The sequence below is a fragment of the Anser anser genome (genome assembly GCF_964211835.1).
Source record: "Anser anser genome assembly, chromosome: Z".
In the NCBI taxonomy this organism is placed as follows: domain Eukaryota; kingdom Metazoa; phylum Chordata; class Aves; order Anseriformes; family Anatidae; genus Anser; species Anser anser.
The window spans coordinates 1,843,977-1,863,629 of record NC_139723.1 but is presented as its reverse complement, the minus strand read 5'-3'; the positions used below and the strand labels follow the sequence as shown (position 1 = coordinate 1,863,629).

The window sequence follows — 19,653 nt, the reverse complement described above, 5'->3', positions numbered from 1 at the left end:
TTTCTTAACAAGCAGAAAGGAAATGTAGGACAGACTGCTTTAAATTTTGATTAACTACAAAAATACCTGTGGACTGAAATTAGTGGAAAAGTGTTCAGGTTGCCTTACCTGGCAAAAGCAGTCACGGCAATCCCAGTGAGATCCTCTAACATTAGGGCTAACAAAGGAACCGTATGAAACTCACGCATTATATTTTTACAGGTGGTAGACACTGGAAGAGAACAGACGATGGCCACTGCAGGAACATATTCTAAAACGGCTCCTGTTAGAGTACCTTACAAATGGATCTACTAGCGGATGAAGCCACTCCTGAAAAAAGATGGGACGGATGTCTCCAAAGTCCTGCAGCTTCTGTTCACAGGCAGGGACACACAGAAGGGAACTACTCAGTTAGGAGATCATTTCAAAAGCATTAACTGTCTACAGTTAGCTCATTTTTTTTTTTATGATGAATTCCCAAACATCTTCAAAAACATGCCTCGTACGAGCCAGAAAAAATCCCCGTGCTAGTGAAAGTATCAGGCCTAAATTGGACACCATAAGTAGAACAAAAGACAATAGGTCACACCTGAAGATGGAGCTTTCTGGCATACCTTTATTTTGCTTTTACCTGTTCCTGTTATTAACTGTTTAGCTTTACAAAACAAGCAAACAAACCCACTAATTCTGTAGGATGTTGCTCTGTGTTTCCTCACATCTGTTAGGACTTCAGCAACAAAACAAGGCTTTGCCTGAAATACCTCAGCTACCAAACTTGTTGCCTCTTCTTTGTAAAACATGCAGGAATGAAAGGCAAAATTAAACTAATATGTATAAAATTATTCAGTAAATGACAGATGGAAATGCTTCTTAAGAAGCAGTATTTGTAGAACACCGCTCATTCTGTCACACATCAACATGGATCATCCTCCTTCAACTCTGCTACCTATACACACCTACAGGCAGTAAGATGCTGACTAACGACAAACCCCCTTTTTTGTAAATTTAAAAATTACTTGCATACTGAGTGTGATTCTGAATGTAAAAACAGAGTTATAGCCAGTTTTCAGAGCCTATGCTTCCGTGCTTGAAGACACAGGAGAACACTCTCCCACTTGTTGAGGTCAGAAAAGAACGTGAATTTACTTGAATGTTTCTCTGGCCAAACCACTCTGCACATCCTGCTAAACACTAAAACATTCCTCATTTTACAGGTAGCTTCTTTGCTCCTGAATGTAGTTAGAGAACATGGTCCTAAGCCATATAAAGGGCTGCATTCAGGTGGTACCTCCTAGTCTGGCATTTCAGCGTTTCTGTCCTACAAAATATATTACTCTCAGGCATTCTGTATGCCAATTGGTTTCACCTTCTGTAAAAAGCAGTAGTGTCATTTCAGTGTTACACATTCACTTTACTCTTTCCCGCACTCCTCTGTTTTGTTACGATAAGAACGCTTCAACTACAACCACAGCTGTAATTAGGTGCTTACTGAAGGCACGTTTCCCCTGAAGTTCAGCATGCCTTTGTTTCAGGGATTTATGAACACAAATTGTAAACAAATCCATTTACGAGAACATGAAATTCATCCTCTTATAGCTCAGTTCTGCGAGGTTCTGAACACAGGTGCAATACCTCAATGTCAAAAAAACCACACATGAATAAATTAAAAAAAGACTGATATATTTCATAATTCAAGTTCTTATACTTGTAAATGCAGAATGACTTAACCATCGCTCTAAATAACTATTTTGTTTACTGTACAGAAAGAATTCTTTTGCTTTAAAGTACTTCTGACTTGGGTGTACAAATTATATGATTAAATGCTGTCTGCTCATTTAAGGAAGATCAGTCAAAAGTGCCACACTGGCATCAACGAAAAAAAGTCGTGCGAGCCCCATCACTGCTACATGTAAATTCTTTTCAGAAATGTCAGGAAAAATGTAATGTATAGACAAGAAAGCCTTTTCAAAAGACCACTAACATTTGCTTAGGGATACTGTGTGCTTTCTGGAGAGGAATATGTACAATATAATATACAACTCATGAAAAAAGACCAAGTGAGCGTGGTCTGAGTCTCTAAGCTCCATGGTGTAACCATTAGAAAATAAAAAATATCCGGGAAAAAAAAAAGATTTTCAGATATTTTCAGGTTTCCACAAGTTTTCACTTACCCCCCAGATTTCAGAGCGTGTTCTTGACAGGACTACGGAATGATCCATGCTGACGGTTGCGATCACTCCGAAGCGCTCTGGCCTGCCACCATGCCCATCAGGCTCTGCAGACAAACGTCTTCCAGATGCAAAGAGATGGCAAGCCTGCTGTGCACCTAGGCAAGTCGTTCTCAAAGCTAATCACCCTGTTAAGTTAGAAACGAGCTTCTCAGGCCTTACATAACCAGAACCAAAAGCAGAGATCTTTCTTTACCACTTGATTGACGTGCCTAGTTTTATGTAACGCTCCACGAGCAGGCTCTCGCCTGCTCACTGACTCCCTTTCCCCTGCTCGCACCACGAGTAGTCCTCCAGGAAAAAATCTACCGAAGATGATATCCTCTTTGCTCTGCTGAGGTGCTCCTGGATTAAAACCATTCTCCACCTTCTTTTAGGTAAGCTAAGCACATTGAACTTTAAGGTTTTCTCTGTTTGACATTTTCCTCAGCCTGCAAATCATTTTTCTGACAACCCAAGGCTCTAATTTTCAACATGTTCCTAAAAACGCAGATGCTGCACGCAATGTTCTGAGTGAGGCACAGCTGAGAAGGACATCAGAAGTAAAACCAGCTCTCCTTGCAGTCACGATTTTCAGTTTTATAAATCTCAAGGCCACTTCAGCTCATTTTGCTGTGATGTTACACTAGGCGCCCTGCCTGAATTGCTTGCTAAAACCTCTAGATGCCTTTTATAATTTCTCCTTTCCAGGTTTCTATACCACTTTCGTAGAGGTCAGATCTGCACTCCTCACCCCTCAGTGTATAGACAAGTTCCAGTTTTGACTGTACTTGGGAAGTGTTGTTGTTTTGTTTTGTTTTGAGGCTACTGTGTGAAGTCACTCAAACTGTCATCTACGTCTTTCCACAATCTGTTGTCTGCCAATTTCATTAACAGCAAATGTATTTATTTCTAAATCATTAAATAAAGTGTTGAAAAGCCTTCGATGGGATGCCCTCAATACCTTCTGTTGAAATATTTCTGTTCAGTGATGCTAGAAAACGACTATTTTTTGTGCATGACTATTTTTAACATGAGTTTTAACGATACTGTGCCTCAAAAAAATCTTTAGACATAATTGTGCACTATTAGATCAGCTCCCTCTAATGCTGTCACAGGCACGGAAGACGAAGGCTAGACTTATGCCTTAAATCTCCCACTCCAGCACAGCATCACCAGCCCCAAAGCAAGGTATCACGGCTCTGCCGCCCACCTCCCCTGGCCCCAAACCTGTCACCCCAGGCCTCCTCCTGATCACAGCGCTTCGTGAAGCTGGTCCGGAGCTGCTTCGGTACGCCGCAGGTGGGCAGGTGGCAGATGGCTCTGCGAAGTACGTCCTGATGCAGCGGATATAAAAGGAGAGGACTGAACCTTGAACTACAAGGTTACACATTTCGACAGCATTTTTGAGAGACGTCCCGGGCATAAGCATTGAAGACCCCTTCCTTTCCTGAAATGCTTGAACGATACTGCTAGATCTCTGCCAACAGAAGCACCAGCTGCAGACTTCGGTTGGCATCTACTGTACTTGAATATACCAGACTTGTAATAGGAAGCCACTAAGTTTCTTTCATTCTCATTTGAATAACAATACCTGCCAGGAGAACTGTGTGTCAACATTTGGCCACTGCCAGCATTAATTCTCGTATAGATTTCTCTTTAACAATTTATATTTTTGTGTTTCAGCAGCCACTAGAACATACATAATTTAGGCCAGCTTCTGCTCCCAGGCAAAAATAAAATTATGACAAGCTACGTTACAAACCTCATATTAGTTATGATCTCTAATGAGAAAATGTTCTTACAGTCACAGTAGAAAATGATACAGGCCATCAATACCAAATTGTGAACTCCAACATTACATGTTGCACACACATTTCGACACATTCAAAAAAAGTCTACTGCGGTTCTTTGCACACAGTTGCCCTAATTGGCATTTTTCATAATTCATCAAATGACTAAAGCTAACACTTATCTAGACCTCACGCTAAAGCTGTTGATTATGAATAATTAAATTTACAGCTCCCTCCACAAAAGCAAAGGTGAGCCAGACTTGGGCAATGGCCTGCAACTACCCAAAGGGGTAGCATGTGCTCGGTGTGAAATGTGCATGGGGGTGATATTCACAGGTTTGCATTTGTATTTCTTGTATATGCTTAGTAAAAAATAGTAATAACAATAGGATGCCTCCTCCTGCACACAGAACATAAAGGAGAGGAAAAATACCCTAGAAACACTAAGCTTGAAATGTTGACAAATCTTAATCTCCAACAAGAAAAGGTAGGCTCAAACCTAAATAAACATGCACCTCCATTTTTACAACATCTTGTAAAAATCTGCAGTTGTCAAACCCTGGAAGAGTTTCTGGAATTAATCCCTTTTTACCTCATCTCCAGTCACATTCTTTTCAAAAATATTCAATAAACCCTGATTATCTCAGCATGAATGGAGGACTGAGCGTTGTGAAACTTGTACCAGGGTATAGAGCAGCATGTCAGGACTGCAGGACTCAAAGAAAATAACCAGACATAAATGAAAATTAGAGACAATGTAAATTGGAATTTCCTTAGCCTACCGATGAGACTGGATGCTACCCATACAACATTTGCTCAGAAAACACAGCAGCCAGTGACTGGGCCATCCACACAAGACCACTGACATTACACTAAGACGCCAAATATCATCCAACCAAAAAAATTAATCCAAAAACTAAAATAGCATACCAAAAAACAACCAAACCAGAGTCCGAAGCAATGAAACGCAGTAGGTACCTAGACAAGTGCATGTTCACTACTGACTAAATCTGGTCATCATGAGTTTCTAAAAATTTTCAGCAAGTCAGATATATACAAATATGCGTGCATCTATACAAACGTAAGGCAAAGCACAGCATTTGTGACAACCTAAGATGTGAAACAGTGCTTACTTCCCCTAGCCAACAAAATATATAGGGAAAGAAAATCTTGTTGAATAAGCATAAAAGTAGAAGGAAATTTGCTTGCAAATTTTAAAGACCAAGTGATTTTCATCTATTCATCCCTCAGGTACTTTTAACTACTTCAAAAGACCTTTCTGTACATTCTTACGAACCATATTAATTTATCTAATAGTCTCATCAGAATACTTCAAGGACTACTTTGCAGACAGGTTTCTATCAGATGTTTTTTCAGATATTCTTATAATTATTTCCATTTTTAAAAAGAAATCAGGAACAAAGAAGAAAATGTCAGCATTTATACCCACAGAACTTGAATTCCCACAACTACAGGGTATCAAACAACTCGTCTGCATAGAAGAAACCAGGTAGCACATGCAGCTACCTGGCACTGGTTTTTAGGTACACACCGCTTTACTCTCACTGAAGATTTCAGTGGCCTGTTAGGCAACGCCTTCTGTCATCTGCTTACCGTTGGCACTTGACAAGACAGAACTTTACGACAGTAAGAATTAATTACTGGTGCTTATTAAAGTACTGCTACAGTATGGCAGTTCCAAACCAAACCATTACCAGTAAAAAGCACTGTCATTCACTTATAAAATGCCATTGTAACTACCATTAAAATAAATAAATAAAAACAAAACAAAAAATCATGTTTTCACTTGCTAGAAGCAGAGGATGTCAATAACAGAACAGAGGTTAGATTAAAATACCAGTGGCGGTCCCATATTCTTCCACAGGACTTACAGCTGCAGTTTACTGAGTTAGATTAATATTTTGTTCCTCGGTTACAAAGAACAGTCTATCTGTTGACTTGTGTCTTTACAGTTACCTGAAAAACCATGTTCAAAATATTTTCAAGAACTACAGTTATAATACAGGAAATAATTTTTCCTCTTTCAAAAAAGCAATTGAGAGTACATCATGTTAGTAGTGATAATCATCAAGTGACAGGCAATATAGAATTGCTCTGTAATTGCTCTTAAATACCTGTTTTCTCTCAAAGACTTTTAGTAGGTTTAGTTAAACAGATCATTAGGATGCAGAAGCGTAACTTATATAATAGAGTTTCTTTCAAAATTATTATATAAATGATGCCATTAAATACAACTGAAACAATAACAACTTACTCATGTGTGTAAGCTTTCCCCTGTCTCTCTAAAACATTTTTTATGTCCAACAAAAAAGAAAAGTAAAGAGCTAGCTGAAAACATTCTCCATCACTACTACTGTTGCATCTTGCCTGTACAAGTATTTTCCCACTTGGCAAGTACCTTACCAGACATAAACACGGAGTTTGCTTGCTGCACTAAAACTGCCGAGTTTTGATTTTGACAAATCACACCCTGATTTAAAACCTGCCTAGCTGACACGGTTTCTCCCTACCAGATCCACACAGTTTCTGAGAGTCAGCAAGCTGACCTCTTCTCCCCGTCCCTTGCTTAACGTAAGGCGATGATGAGGAAAGCAAGCATTTGCTGCAAGCCTGTCCCGGATCCTTAAGGTAATGCCCCCACATGGCCACGGCTGAAGAGACGCAACACACGGACAGAGCACAGCCACCTACATTGCACAGAGGCATCACCAAAACAGGCGGAAAAGGACGGTGGGGTATTTCAGTGCTCTCGTGGTTTCGCTCGTGGCACACCTTCCTCCTCGGTTCCCTGAGAAAGGGTTTCCATTGCTGACTGCACAGGAGAAATTCGGAGTTTGACTGTGGCACAGAAAATAGCTACTGAAAACACGGAAAGCATCACTGAGAGGATAAAGGATTTAGAGTAGGCTCTTCCAGAGCCATATAACTGGAGAGCAGACAGCCTTCAAATTCATTCTGTTTTAACAGGGAAGTATGCAAATGAAGATAGACTTTATTCACACACCTGCATGCAAACATACCAATACATATGCGTATTTCTGTAAGGATTGCAAGGGGGGGGGGAAGAAAAAAAAAAAAAAAAGAAAAAAAAAAAGCACACCTGGAAAGGCCAGAAACCTCTCAAAGAATTTGCCTAGCTGCCAAGTTTGCATGGAATGGATGTACTCATAAATCCACTGGTGAATACATTACAGCCTATTTCACGGCAGCAGAGACTTTAACAACAATTCCTAATGAACAAATCCAAACAAAACATAATAGAAACGGAGCCTCTCCCTACAGGCAACAGGGTACTGTAGTCACCCATTGCCACTAATCACCAAAACATCTGGCAAGGGAGACTGAGCGGTGCTTCATACAGAATATTTGTAACCTGTAACTTGTGAAAAAAAAGTCTTTAAAATTAAGCATGAGAGATACGGAAACTGTAGGATCACTGCTAGCAAAGCATATTAAATTTCCAGCACATACATTTTGTTCTTTTTTCTTAGAAGTTGGCCAAACATTTGCTCTACTTGTTTCCAACTGTCTGACGGAATTTTTGAAATTGCAAAATACATGTAATTATGAGATAACTAATGCATCATATAATCAGTCAACTCAGATAAAGAAAACACTTAAAAAGTCAAATATCGTCCTGACTGTATCTTTGGCACGCTACAAGAAGAAGAATGTAAATATAAATGAACCGGCAGCATCTGGAACAGATCTGCTTTCAGAGACTAATTCTGTGATATGACAGATTATTTAGAAATCAGTAACATAAAGACAAGTATATACGTTTTTGTGGTATTCTTGCACCATAAGAAATTATGGAAGGATTATCTTCCTTCCCAAAACTGAATATTACTGTTTCTTTAGAAGAATTTGCCTTGTAAATAACTTCTGTTGAAGAATTATTTTATCCCACCACTGCATTACTTTTGAAATAAACAGAAGTACCCCGTTTCAAAAAAGTCTGAAAAAGTCCAAGTCATTACACATGTTAAATACAAGCTGTACCTTTGAACACACACACTTTCTGAAAAGCAATTCATATTTGTTGAAAGATACTAAATAAAGTTTATGTTTAATGTAAACTACTTGTAAATTATTGTTAAAAATGCAGAATCAAAATTTCTCTGAAGCAGCACAGGCATAAAAATATTTGCCTTCTGACTATACATCAGCTATGGAAATTCAATGAAATTCACTGTTTTCATTAATTATATATTTAACAGAGATTCAGAATACGCCTGCTGTGTTTCGGATCTGTAGGATCAAAAATACTTCTGGGAGTGGAGAAACAAGGCCCTGCTATTGTTTGGCACCAGAATACAGATTTGTGTAGCTCCTACCTTATACGCTTAAAATTTTGTATGTGCTGGAGTCATTTATTTTTATGACTAGCCTGAGGTCAAAATCAGAAATTAAACTTCTGCTGTGGAGGAATTACCTTATTTAAGTGAAGATGATAATTGTGAGACTATTCCACTTCAGGCACCTGGCGTAGTAAATTTTTAGTGCGCTGCATTTTAGATAACTGCGAAGTTCGGTATTATTTAAACAAGAAAACGCAGCTTTCCAAAAGCAGCATCAAGTCTCCTAATCTTGGCTCGATCCCCGCTGCAGGTGTGCTTTGCCTTTCCGTGGCTGCAGCTGGCCGAGATTTAACACACATTAGCATGAAAGCAGGTAGCTCAAGGAGGGAGCTGAATTTAGCTTCAGCTGGATGAGCTGCCAAGAGAACAAGCAGAAATACTCGCGCTGGTTAGCCCAGGCCCAGATCTTACTGCTGAAGCTGCGATAATTGATAGAGAAATCGGTGGTTTATAATCAACTCATCACTACCACTGTGACACTGATGAGTACGGCATACCGTTATCACAGGAATGGGAGCAGAAAGGTACGACTTGCTCGAGTGATTTTGGGGAGTGACAGCGCCCAGGCTCCCCAGCACGCCCATCAGCCCCCCGCCTACCCCCGGCATCCCCTCTCCGCCACCGGAAAAGCCTGACAGTGCTCCAGGGACCTACACAGGCACCACCACTCCTCACCCCATGGGAAGAGCACGGGAGAAGAGACCGAAAGACAAAGGAAGGCAGCCCGCAGGGAAGGGATTGCTAACGAAGCCCGCTCGCAGAGCGTGCGGGCAGCGGTGCCGTGCCGGGCAGGCAGGGCATTCGCACAGGCTCCGATCCGAAGCACGTCGCGCTGCCTTTGGCTTACCCACCCCAACCACTTACTGCTCTCATCAAGGAGCCCTTCTTCATACGTTTCTGCAGAGCCCCGCCGATACCTCTGGACCCACGCAGGCGTCCGTACACCTTCATGCAAGGGGCATGCAAGCAGCTTCTTCCCTCCATGGTCGCACTTGCAGCCGGGAGAAGGCTTTTTATCGTTGCAGGCTGGACAAAACAACGAGATTAGCCGGAGCCTGCAGAATCGGAATTTACAAACACGCACCCAGCGCTGCTCAGGCAGTGTTTTTCTGCAGACCAAAGCACGAACGAGCTCTGCCATTTGCGGTCCGAGCAGAGATCTGACTTCTTGTAAAGTTCTGGCTGATCAACAGCAGCTGTGACCTTCAAACAAGCTCAGCTTGGCCAGAGAGCCAAGCCACCCAGTGTGGAGACGGAGCTCGGACACGGTGCAGCCCAGTCTCACAGTCAGTGAGAAGCTCCCTGCATTTTTTTTTATTTTTTTTTTTAATACCTTACATACCTTACATAAAACACAATAAGAAAAAGAAAATATAGCCCGGCAACAACACCCCTGAAAAAGCTCTTCATAAACAAGCATATACATGGTAATCAGTCTGTATTTCCACTTCTCTCAGCTGACAAAAAAGCAAAACTCAACCTGCAGTGCTGGGCTGAAGCAAAGTGTTTATTTCCAGAACAGCTCACCCAAATGCAAAGATGCAGACAGTTAGGAAACCTTGGCAAATACAACTCTGACTTTCTGATCCAGAATTCCACCTTGCCAAGTGCTCTATCAGCACAGGCACACACACAGCCACCACCTCCTCATTAAAGGGAGGACACCGAGCTCTACAGGACAGATCAGTAAAGCACTTTTGGGTACTCTCTGATGTCAAATCTGCTGCACTGGGACCTCTTCCCACGACTTCTGAATAAGCTGCACAGGGGGCATTTTAAAAATATTATTATATATATTTATTTATTCATTAAAGCTTCAAAAACACAAGGATCACAGACCTAAGTGGCATTCATTTGGAAAAAGTGTTCACAGACAGTGACTCAACTCACATAGATCTGAGCTGATATAAATAGAAATTTAGGCAAAGGGAAGCAGTACTGGAAATCTGACAGGTACTCCCAGTTTAAGAGCGGCTGGTTTTGTTGGTCAGCTTTATGTCCCAGACTTCAGGGTCCCAAATGCCTTTTAAAAGCATAAGTATCAGGGGACAGCTGGAATACCTGCTTTTTGTTGTTAGTCGTGGTGGGTTTGGCTGGTGGAGGAGGTGGAGGGTTTTTAGTTTGTTTGGTTTTTAAAACATTAGTGGAAGAATCCAAAAAATCTTTACCGTTTGTTTTAGAGCTCAAAAAAAAGTAGTAAATCAGTAGTAAGAAAACATTACTTTGCATATCAACATTCTAAAATAATTTACATCTTATTCAAAAAGCCTAGTCTTGTTTGAAATCCTTTGCTTTTATATATATACACATGCAAAACATCTCTCATTTCTTCCAACAGGTTTAATGTTATGTCAGTATCAGATTTTACGAATTTACTGCATGGAGGGAGAGTACATTCAGCATTGTTACCATATTTAAAATAACACACTGAATTTTAGGGCACACACTTTTTCCTGCCTCTGTGATATCTTCTTGCTTTCGACAGGTTTCAATCTACTGTGTTTGTTTTTGTTTTTAATTTTTAATTATTATTTTGTATTTCATAATAGCCAAACAACTTAAAATCTAAGAATAGGTGTTTTTCCTTGTGTTTGCAGATCTAAATAATTCAGCAACATCAACTGGTAATAACTTTGCTTCCTACCATTTAAGAAAATGCTTGAGGAAAGAAAAGAAAAAACACCACCCTACTCTCTCTGATATTTAAAATCATTTTTTCCTCTTGGGCTCAGAAGACAATCAGCATACCACACACTTATTTTTAGGAATTTATTTTGAAGTACATGACTTCTCTTCATTTTTTTTTTCTATTTCCTCCAGAAATTTAATAATTCATAATACTGGGGGTATGACAGAACTTTCTGGTCTTTGATTTTATCTGTTTTCCAGTACTACAGGGCACTATTTGATTTAAAAAATATATATATTCTTCCTGTTGACACTTCAATAAAAAGCAACCATTGTCTTACTTCTCTATAAACTCCTTCATTTATTTCTTGCACCTAGATCTTGACTAGATTGTGGTATATGGGAAGTCAATCTCGTGTCTTTATTTAGGTGTCCTACAACACAAAATAAACCCGCAGTGTCAAATTAGCTGTCTCATTCATCGGTGGCGCCAGTTCTGTGGGTTTCTGCTTCTTACTCAAGCACAGTGGAAATTAAAGTGAAGCTATGAAAGTCTTTCATTTTTCCCTTTTTGTTATGAATTTATCTTATTTTTAGCTTTCCCCTTCAAACTCTTAAGGGCAGCCAGGAGAAGCTCTCCTCCGTGCACTGCCTTCCTGCAAATCAAAGGGAGCAATTCCCCTCGATGCCGCAACGTCTGAACTCCTCTGTCCAGGAGAAGAACCGAGAGCAACTGTTCCACACCTGCCAGTGCTCAGCGCTGCCAGAGCAGAACGCGAGATTTTAACCCAATTTTGGCAGAGACAGATTTTTTTAATTTTTTTTTTAATATTACAAACCAGAATTTTGCTGCAGAATTTTTCGGCCTTGTGTGAAGCTCCGATGAGAGACAGCTACGTGAGCATCGCTTTGGCCTGCTCCCTGACCACACGAGGTCCCTACAGCCAAAAAGAGACCAGCAACCCTTCATCTGAGGTGCAGTATCCAGCCCCCTCTGGGCAACCACTGCCGAATCCACCAGAATACAAATACAATCCCCCTTTGGTCTTCCGGGGACAAGGGGAAAAAATAAAATATATTCTTCCTAAACAAGGAACATCTCTTGCTTTCCTGGGAGCGCACCAGCATGCCAAATCACTTCCGAAGTCAGATCACACCATCAGCCAATCTCAAGTCTCGGTGCAACTGAGATCATCAACCAGATATTTAGCTAAATCGTGCTAATTACAAGTTTCCGTACTAAAAGAAAATAAGCGTCATTAATAGTAACTGCAGAGTCTTCGCTGCCCAGATGGAGCTCAACAGTAGGCAAACGCTGACACACGACCAGGCCGAACGTGGAAATTTCAGAATTACGTTTACAAAGCGTGTATCTGACTCAGTTTGCCCACACACTGATGCGCTGCGTGACGGAAGGGTTAAAATTGTTCCCCTGGGGCAGCGGACGAGAAGAGCTGTGGGCAGCACCCACTAGGGCAGGTCCAGGCTGGCATGAGCTGGATAGTCTTCTACATTAATCATTCAACACGGGGCTGCCCAGTCATCACTTGTCACCTACGTAAAGGAAGGGCATGCGAAAAGAGTTCATGAGACACGTCTCTGGCTGCTGAGGATTCGCCTGCTCCACATATACTGAGGCGGATGAGATGCTGGCCGTGCCCACCAGGTAATGCCGGTAATGCTGCCGGCACAGGCAAAACTTCTTCTTTAATCTCTGGCTCCAAAACAGAACGTGCTGCAGCCATATTGACTAACGAACATAACGAACATTGCTGTAGGATTCCTGCTCCGTGCACCCCTCCGACAAGGCTAAACCTTGAACAGGAGCCCAAGCCGTTTGGTGAGAAGAACCAAGGGATGACCAAAGGGAGCTGCCGAACCCCACAGTCTGGCCTCCAAAAAGTGGTTCATCCTTGCAAAAAAAGGCACTCACTGGCACTTTGTCATCGCCATCCACACCTTCGCTTGTCCCTCAGGGCACGGACAGGTGACAGAAGCCTGGAGGCAGCGGTGACAGCTCTGGCGGTGCTCCCACCTTCAGGAGAGAAGCCTCCTTGCTTCGTAGGTATCTTTTTACCTGGATTTCACAAGCAGTATCCTCAGCTTCCTTATGGTGGTTCACTCGCACGCTTGCAGTGCATTTTCTGGTTTTGTGGTTGAGGGTGTTGCTTTTTTTCTGGTTTGCACCATGCAGACCTATGTCTGACTTTCCTTAACGGCACCAGCTGCTTTGTTAAAAAGTATTTAAAAAAAAAAAAGTAAATCACAACCACTTTTGTCTCCTGCCTTGGTTAATAGTATGTACTCATAAGCACCGTTCCTGTAACTTTGCAATTGTAACGAAATGAACAGAAAGAACTCATGTACAGCCAGAAATGCCTGAATTACCTGAAAATCCAGACCGTACAGGTTTGGCGTGCTATGGCTACAACAAACAGGTGGGATATGTTCAAACTGCAGTCTATCAAAGCCAGAAGGGTTCCCAAGGATTCTGCTGGTTTGTTTTTTTTTTTAACTAAGCTTGCTCTGGACAATGTTCCCATCCAGACGGGCGAGGGGAATAAACAGCAAAACATGGGCGACATCTGTACAGCTGGGTGCCTAGGATTTAACGCAGCCGGTGCGATCTGAGAGGAAAAGCAAAGTCAAACAAGCGCACACAGATGCGTGCAGTTATCAGGAAAAGGACGCGTCGCTACAACTCCTCGGCGAAGCAGACTTCTTATCCTCAACTCCTGCTCGCTCGGCCCTGGCAAGCCGCCCGCTGGATACTTTCTCCCACATCCGATAACTGCATCCGTCTTCTTCCCAGGGCAAGCGAAGCTAGCGCTGCTAACCCCTGCTTGCCATTGGAATTGAGCTGGTTATTGGCGATGGATTTGCACCAGAGAAGTGTGCTAAGGTGAGCAAGTGCCAGCACTTGCAGCACGGGCTTTGCCATGCATTTTGTACCACGGAGTGCCCTCGCAGCCGCAAAGCGCCAGCTGCAATCTGCCCCTGGTGAACACCACGAGGGTCCAGGGCACGTCGGGAGCAGCGGCGGTGGTGTGTGAGCAGCGGGTGCTCTGCCAGCCCTGAAACCTCCCCCCCAGCAAGGAGCCCCAGCTCAGAGGGGAAGGGGGAGCTCTGCACCCCACTGCTCCCCGCTGACACCCAGAAATGCGCCACGTGCTTGGGAAGCCTGGAGGAAAGTGAGGAACTACAGCTCGAACTTGAAACCCGCAAGCAAGTTAAAAGACAATGTCAAATGCCCTGCTATAAAGTTGGTTTGAACACCGCTTTTTTCCTCAGCAGAAAAGCAGTGCTCTGCAGTTGTCAGGCTGCCCTGGTTATTGCGTCCTGTTCCCCCTCCAAGGCAGTCCCACACTTGCGACAAGGCAAGCCCTGTGATGTGCCATTCCCAGAGGGTGCCCTAGATTTTGTGCCTCCGAAATTTCTCCCGTTGTCCCTACAGGACACGTACTGTCCCGGCACTCAGCCGAGCCCTGGCTGAACCTGCAGAGAGGCAGCCCAGTCCCCACAGGTCTCGTTTATCTGGAGACACGGATGTGGCAGGCCACGACTGAAGTAACGCAGGAGCTCTGCACCCCTACCTTTCCTGGGACATGCGGAGCACAGCTAGCAATAGGAGAGCTCACAGCAATCAGTTCAGCAGCACGACTGCCACTGCAGAATAAGCAGCCGTACAGCCGTGCCCACAAGCACTCGGAGGGTCCTTTTGAAGGCAGGACTTTTCTCCCACCCCAAACAGGAGCTTGCACTGAACGGCATCACAGTAAATGGATGTTTTCACCCTGTAATGGCCACCTCCAGACTCAACCGGACGAGCCACGCTGCCCGACCCGTGCCTGCACCTCCAGCTCCCAGCAGAACCAAACCACCCGACGCCCTGCTCTGCTGATCCAGAGATCCGCCGTCTGGATTAAGACAGAAAAGGTGTTTTGGCCAGTTCCCACCTTACCGTGTCTAAAGAGTAGTGTAAGGATTAACCAAGACACCTTACTGCTTTTCCACGGATGGACAGACTGAAGCAAGAGTTGGCCCCTTGGACTCACACCACCCACGACAAAAATAGCTGGGCAGCGGACAAGGCGTGCTCATGGACACAATACGGACAGCCTCCGTGATCTCCACGTACCAATGCGGGGAGTACAGCAGTCACAGTCAACTGTCACGTTGTAAAGCATGACAATTATTTTCCAGTGCTGGAAATAGTGCAGCAGCATTTATAGAAAGCAACCAACCACAGCCAGCCCCATGGCGATTGTCATTACTCTGCAAACACAGGCAAGGTATACATACACACACTATATATATATATATATATACACATCCTGCAAAGTAAGTGGAAAAAACCATCCCCTCCAGACTTATAACTAGTGAACCTGAAGTGAAGTGAAAATACTTCTCAATTTACAGGTCAGGTAACGTTGCTCAAAACCACTGGCAAAAACACCTGTTCTACTGAACAAACAGCTTAATCCAGAAAGAGCAACATGACCTAATCAGCTCCTCCAGCTGACCTGGTTCATTAAGATATCTGTTTTGCTAGTTTCAGTTAGGATACACACAAAAAATTGCTCATGGCCAGCTGGTATCAACTAAAATAAGAAACATGGCATTATCATCCTTTTTCTACTGTGTGAAAAATCTGTTCATGTCTGAGGGCCTGCAAACCATCTTAACCTTGAAAGGAAGACAATAATACAAACATTTTGACTCAACTGATAGAGGAAGCCCATTATCAGGCACTACAGATAGCTACAGAAATTTTACATTATTATGTCTGAAGAAAAGTTTAAGATTTACTTTTATTTTTAAAAAACAACATTCCTTGCCTGCAACTTCTTTGTGGTTCAGAATGAGTCTGCACAAAAAAGAAAAAACAGCTTTGTATCACAGGCACAATGCAAACTAGTATACTCATAGGCCTTTTCTCAAACCATGCTAGAACTTACTAGGTGAAATACACCTCTAAAATATACCAAAAATATACCAATATACCAAAAAAATAAGGTTTTGAAAGCTAGAAAAGAGACCACATGAAGTAAGTTGAGAAATTCAGTTTTCACTTTACTGCATCCAAAACTTTTTCCTACCCTTCTTATATTCAGCAAGCAGCAAAGATAAAGCTGATGAAAAATAAATGAAGGCATTCAAAAATAAAATGATGGCTGCAACCAACCGCACAAAAATAACAACAACAGAAAAGTCACCACCTTGGAAGCTTGAGATAGCCCCAAAATCTTCAGCTAAACATCTGATCGCTACAAACAGCAACATTTCTTGCATCCAGCTCTGGGCCTAAATGCACACCATCGTCTATGGAGTAGCTTCTAAAGGTTTTAAGATCTAAAATATTCAATTATTTTCCATTGCATGAGGTTTCTGAACAATTGTTGGGAGTGAGGGGGAGGAAAGGAACCAGGTGAAGGGCACATTGAAAGGAGTTTACATCAGCCACTTAGGCAAGCAGCTCCACTTCTTTATTAAAACAAGTTATTCCTGGTGCCTCTTAGCCTCTTACCACCTGCTTACACAGACGTGACATTAATTCAGACGTCCGTAATAACATAGCAGAAGCAGCACTTTGTGTGGATGTATTCTGAGGTACAGAGGACACCCATTTCCACCTCTCTCATCTCACAGATGCACAGACAACACAACTACGTATTTTTGACTTGCTGTGGCTTAATAAATGGCTGTTAGCTGACCTGCATTAACTGACCCATGAAAACATCTTCAGCCCATCGCAAGCGTAAAATAAAATGTGCTCTAGTAACCTCGCTGGCTGCATTTTCCAACAGCGTAACTCCTTGTAAATTCACTGTGATTTTTCCATTTACGGAAGTAGGCTTTTTTTTTTTTCTTTAGGGTACTTGTTTTGTTGAGCATTCCCTGCCTTTCCAAGCATATGGTAATGCCATGCTGAATGATGCATGGTTTCAACGAGGCATGATCTACATGCAGGCACAAGCCTTGGTGAAGTTGCAGATGTGACAGCAACGCTTACTCTGGTTAAATGATAAAGGAGTTAGATATTTGTTAGCCAGAACTGTGAAAAACAGAATTCTAAGGACTGATGACAAATGCCACATGACTAGGTTGAACACAAGCATAGAAGCTGGGAACTGATTTGCACAGGGCTGCAGGCCTATGGCAGAAGCAGGATTACAGAAACAAAGAGAAAAGGTGACAGCCCAAAAAGTTTTGGGAAGAGTAATGCCTAGCATGGCTAGCCTGAAATTATAAACTAGGATACTGTCTGTTATGCTCTTACTTTGTCCAGCAAAACCAGCGGGCACAGGGAGTTGTTTATGATCCTTTATAAAGTAACAAACAGGGTCTTATCCAAGTAACACCAGACCCATTAGCTATCCTAACAACCCACAAGGCTCCAAGCAACGGATAGCCATTCAGACCTAAAGAAAGGTTTGCATGACACCAGTCATCAAAAACTTATAAATAAATAAAAATCCTGAAGCTTAAAGGCTTATAGCAAAAATCTGGGCTCTCATTTCTGTGGTGACCACTATTCTGGCTTACCAGAGCCTACATATCTACAAGTCGTCAATTTACACTGCATGTGTAGACTACATACTGAGTGTGCAATGATAAGAAGCATTATACATGACATGTATACAGGCCCACACATTTATTTGTGTTATCTGCACAGCGCTAAGTACTAAAGGAACTCGGCCAGCACAGAGATTAAATACAGGCTATGTAATAAACACCCATACAACACTTCCCTTAATGCTGGGATAGCATAAATAAATGTATCCCTCTATGGTTTGTGTTTCCTTGTGGCTCACATTATTGTTATGTATGGCTGCAGCGTGATCTTTGCATTATTTAAGAAAAAAACAAAAAAAGTTGAACATTTGTTTCATTTTTCCCCATAAACCTTTTCATAAATTACTTCAATGTGAATAGTTCAGGTTTAGCTTTCCTCCTGTTCTCTTTCCAAAAAAGTCATTTCATGCTTTAAGATAAATCAGCCAACATACATAAACCAACCACCAGCTAACAGTGAATTACAACAACAAGAAAACAACATACAAAGCAACAAACAAATAAGAAAAAAAAAACAAACTCAAGAACCACACAAATACAGAACCTAACAGCCTTGGGTTTTCTCAGACACTTCTAACATAATCATATGCAATAGTTTTATACCATCGTATGACCTAATCCTTCATTAATGTTGGTGTATTTAATGATTGCATAGGTCTCATAATATTCTCAGCGTTTCTTCAGAGCTTCTAGAATCAATACATCACAGTGAAATATTAAACCTTAGGTTAAAAAGAGTCTTCTTTTTTTTTAATTTAAGAAAAACATGTTTATTAAAAATGCAATGCTTTTGATTCTGAAATGAAATGAGAATGGAGAAATGAATGCTTCCTGAAAGTCCAAAAAAAGCCTCAGAACGCATCCAAAATAAAACATCTGTTTCACTCTCAGTTTCTAAGCCTGCAACTCAAAAAAACCATGAGTCATTCTTGAACGCCCTAGGATGGCTGCACAAGATTGCACTACACAAGCAGTGCATGATTACTCCCCCCGCACCCCCCCCAGTTAGTTCTTTGAGCACTCTCAACGCGTGCGGTGGTTATTGTAAGTCTAAATCTACGTCCTAACAGAACAACACTTCTGGTCTGCATGTTTCTAGGTAATCGTCTTTATATCCAATTCATCTGGTCTTCTGAAAAGCACCTCTAGTTTTGTGACTCGGTTTATATAATGTTTCTAAGAAGGTATGCTCCGTTTTTGTAAGGAACCTGGCAATTCCCAGCCCGTGAGCACTGTAAACGTGTGCTCCCCAGGACGTCTTTAACAACTTATACCCTGCACGCGCATACAAAGTGGCTAGACCACAGGCCGGTAACATCCATGTAAACAGCACCCCCAGAAAATGCAAATTCATGCAAAAATGGCTTCTGCGTGTGAAGGAAATTTTAAGGCCAGGTCCTGACCGGCACGCAGAATGTGCTACAGGGTCAGCATGACCAAGGACTTGCAGATAGCTTCACACCGCTTGTTAACTTCACAGCTTGTGGCCAGCCTCACCAGCCATGCTGTTCCTCAAAGCAGTCTCAACTTACAGCTTGATTTCCAGCTGAAGGAGAGGCCTCAGCAAACCAGGAGCTGCCAGAACGTACGGCTGCCTATTCACCTGCAAACTCCTCTTACAATGCAGACTTAAGGGCTGGGGTGCCCCGGGTGTGAGGAATTCACCAGGGTAAGCAGGAATCATCGTCCCAGCCGCTTGATCCCGTGACAGCAACATCACACAGCAGGACTTGAATTCTGAAGGCCTGAAGTAACCGAGAGGCAAAGACAGAAGTCTGGGTTAACAGAGGTAGTTTTGTGAATCTGGATATGGGTTCCTCCAAAATGGGGATAGTATCCCCCCCCCAAAAAAAAAAAAAAAGTTAAAAACTGTAATGAGGATTCAGTTATCTTATGGCTTTTTTAATCAGAGCATACTACTAGAACCATGTAAAAATCTATTCTAGCCTCCCACAGAGATGCCTGTGCCATCTCATTTCTTCTAAAAATCAGTTTCTGATCCCATACTGAGAGACTCTGCTGTAGGCAGGCATCCCAGGGGAGGGGCGAAGAGCTGAGAACATACCAACAAATCTAGAGGGAAGAAAC

General features: G+C 42.3%; 1 protein-coding gene across 12 annotated transcripts in view; it reads right to left on the bottom strand.

Annotated features, from left to right (window-relative positions):
* The window catches only part of MCTP1 (multiple C2 and transmembrane domain containing 1), a 277,914-nt gene that overhangs the window by 234,375 nt on the left and 23,886 nt on the right, over nucleotides 1–19,653 (bottom strand). Inside the window, exon 1 of one of the 12 annotated variants that reach the window (XM_083816847.1) lies at nucleotides 9,226–9,622. The exons of 9 other annotated variants lie outside the window; for them this stretch is intronic. In XM_083816847.1, coding sequence (XP_083672973.1) covers nucleotides 9,226–9,345 — 120 coding nt within the window. In that variant the 5' untranslated portion in view covers nucleotides 9,346–9,622. Of the gene's footprint in view, nucleotides 1–2,150; nucleotides 2,347–9,212; nucleotides 9,623–19,653 lie in introns of those variants that run through there. 2 more of the 12 variants (XM_083816840.1, XM_083816837.1) reach the window with 2 other exon arrangements.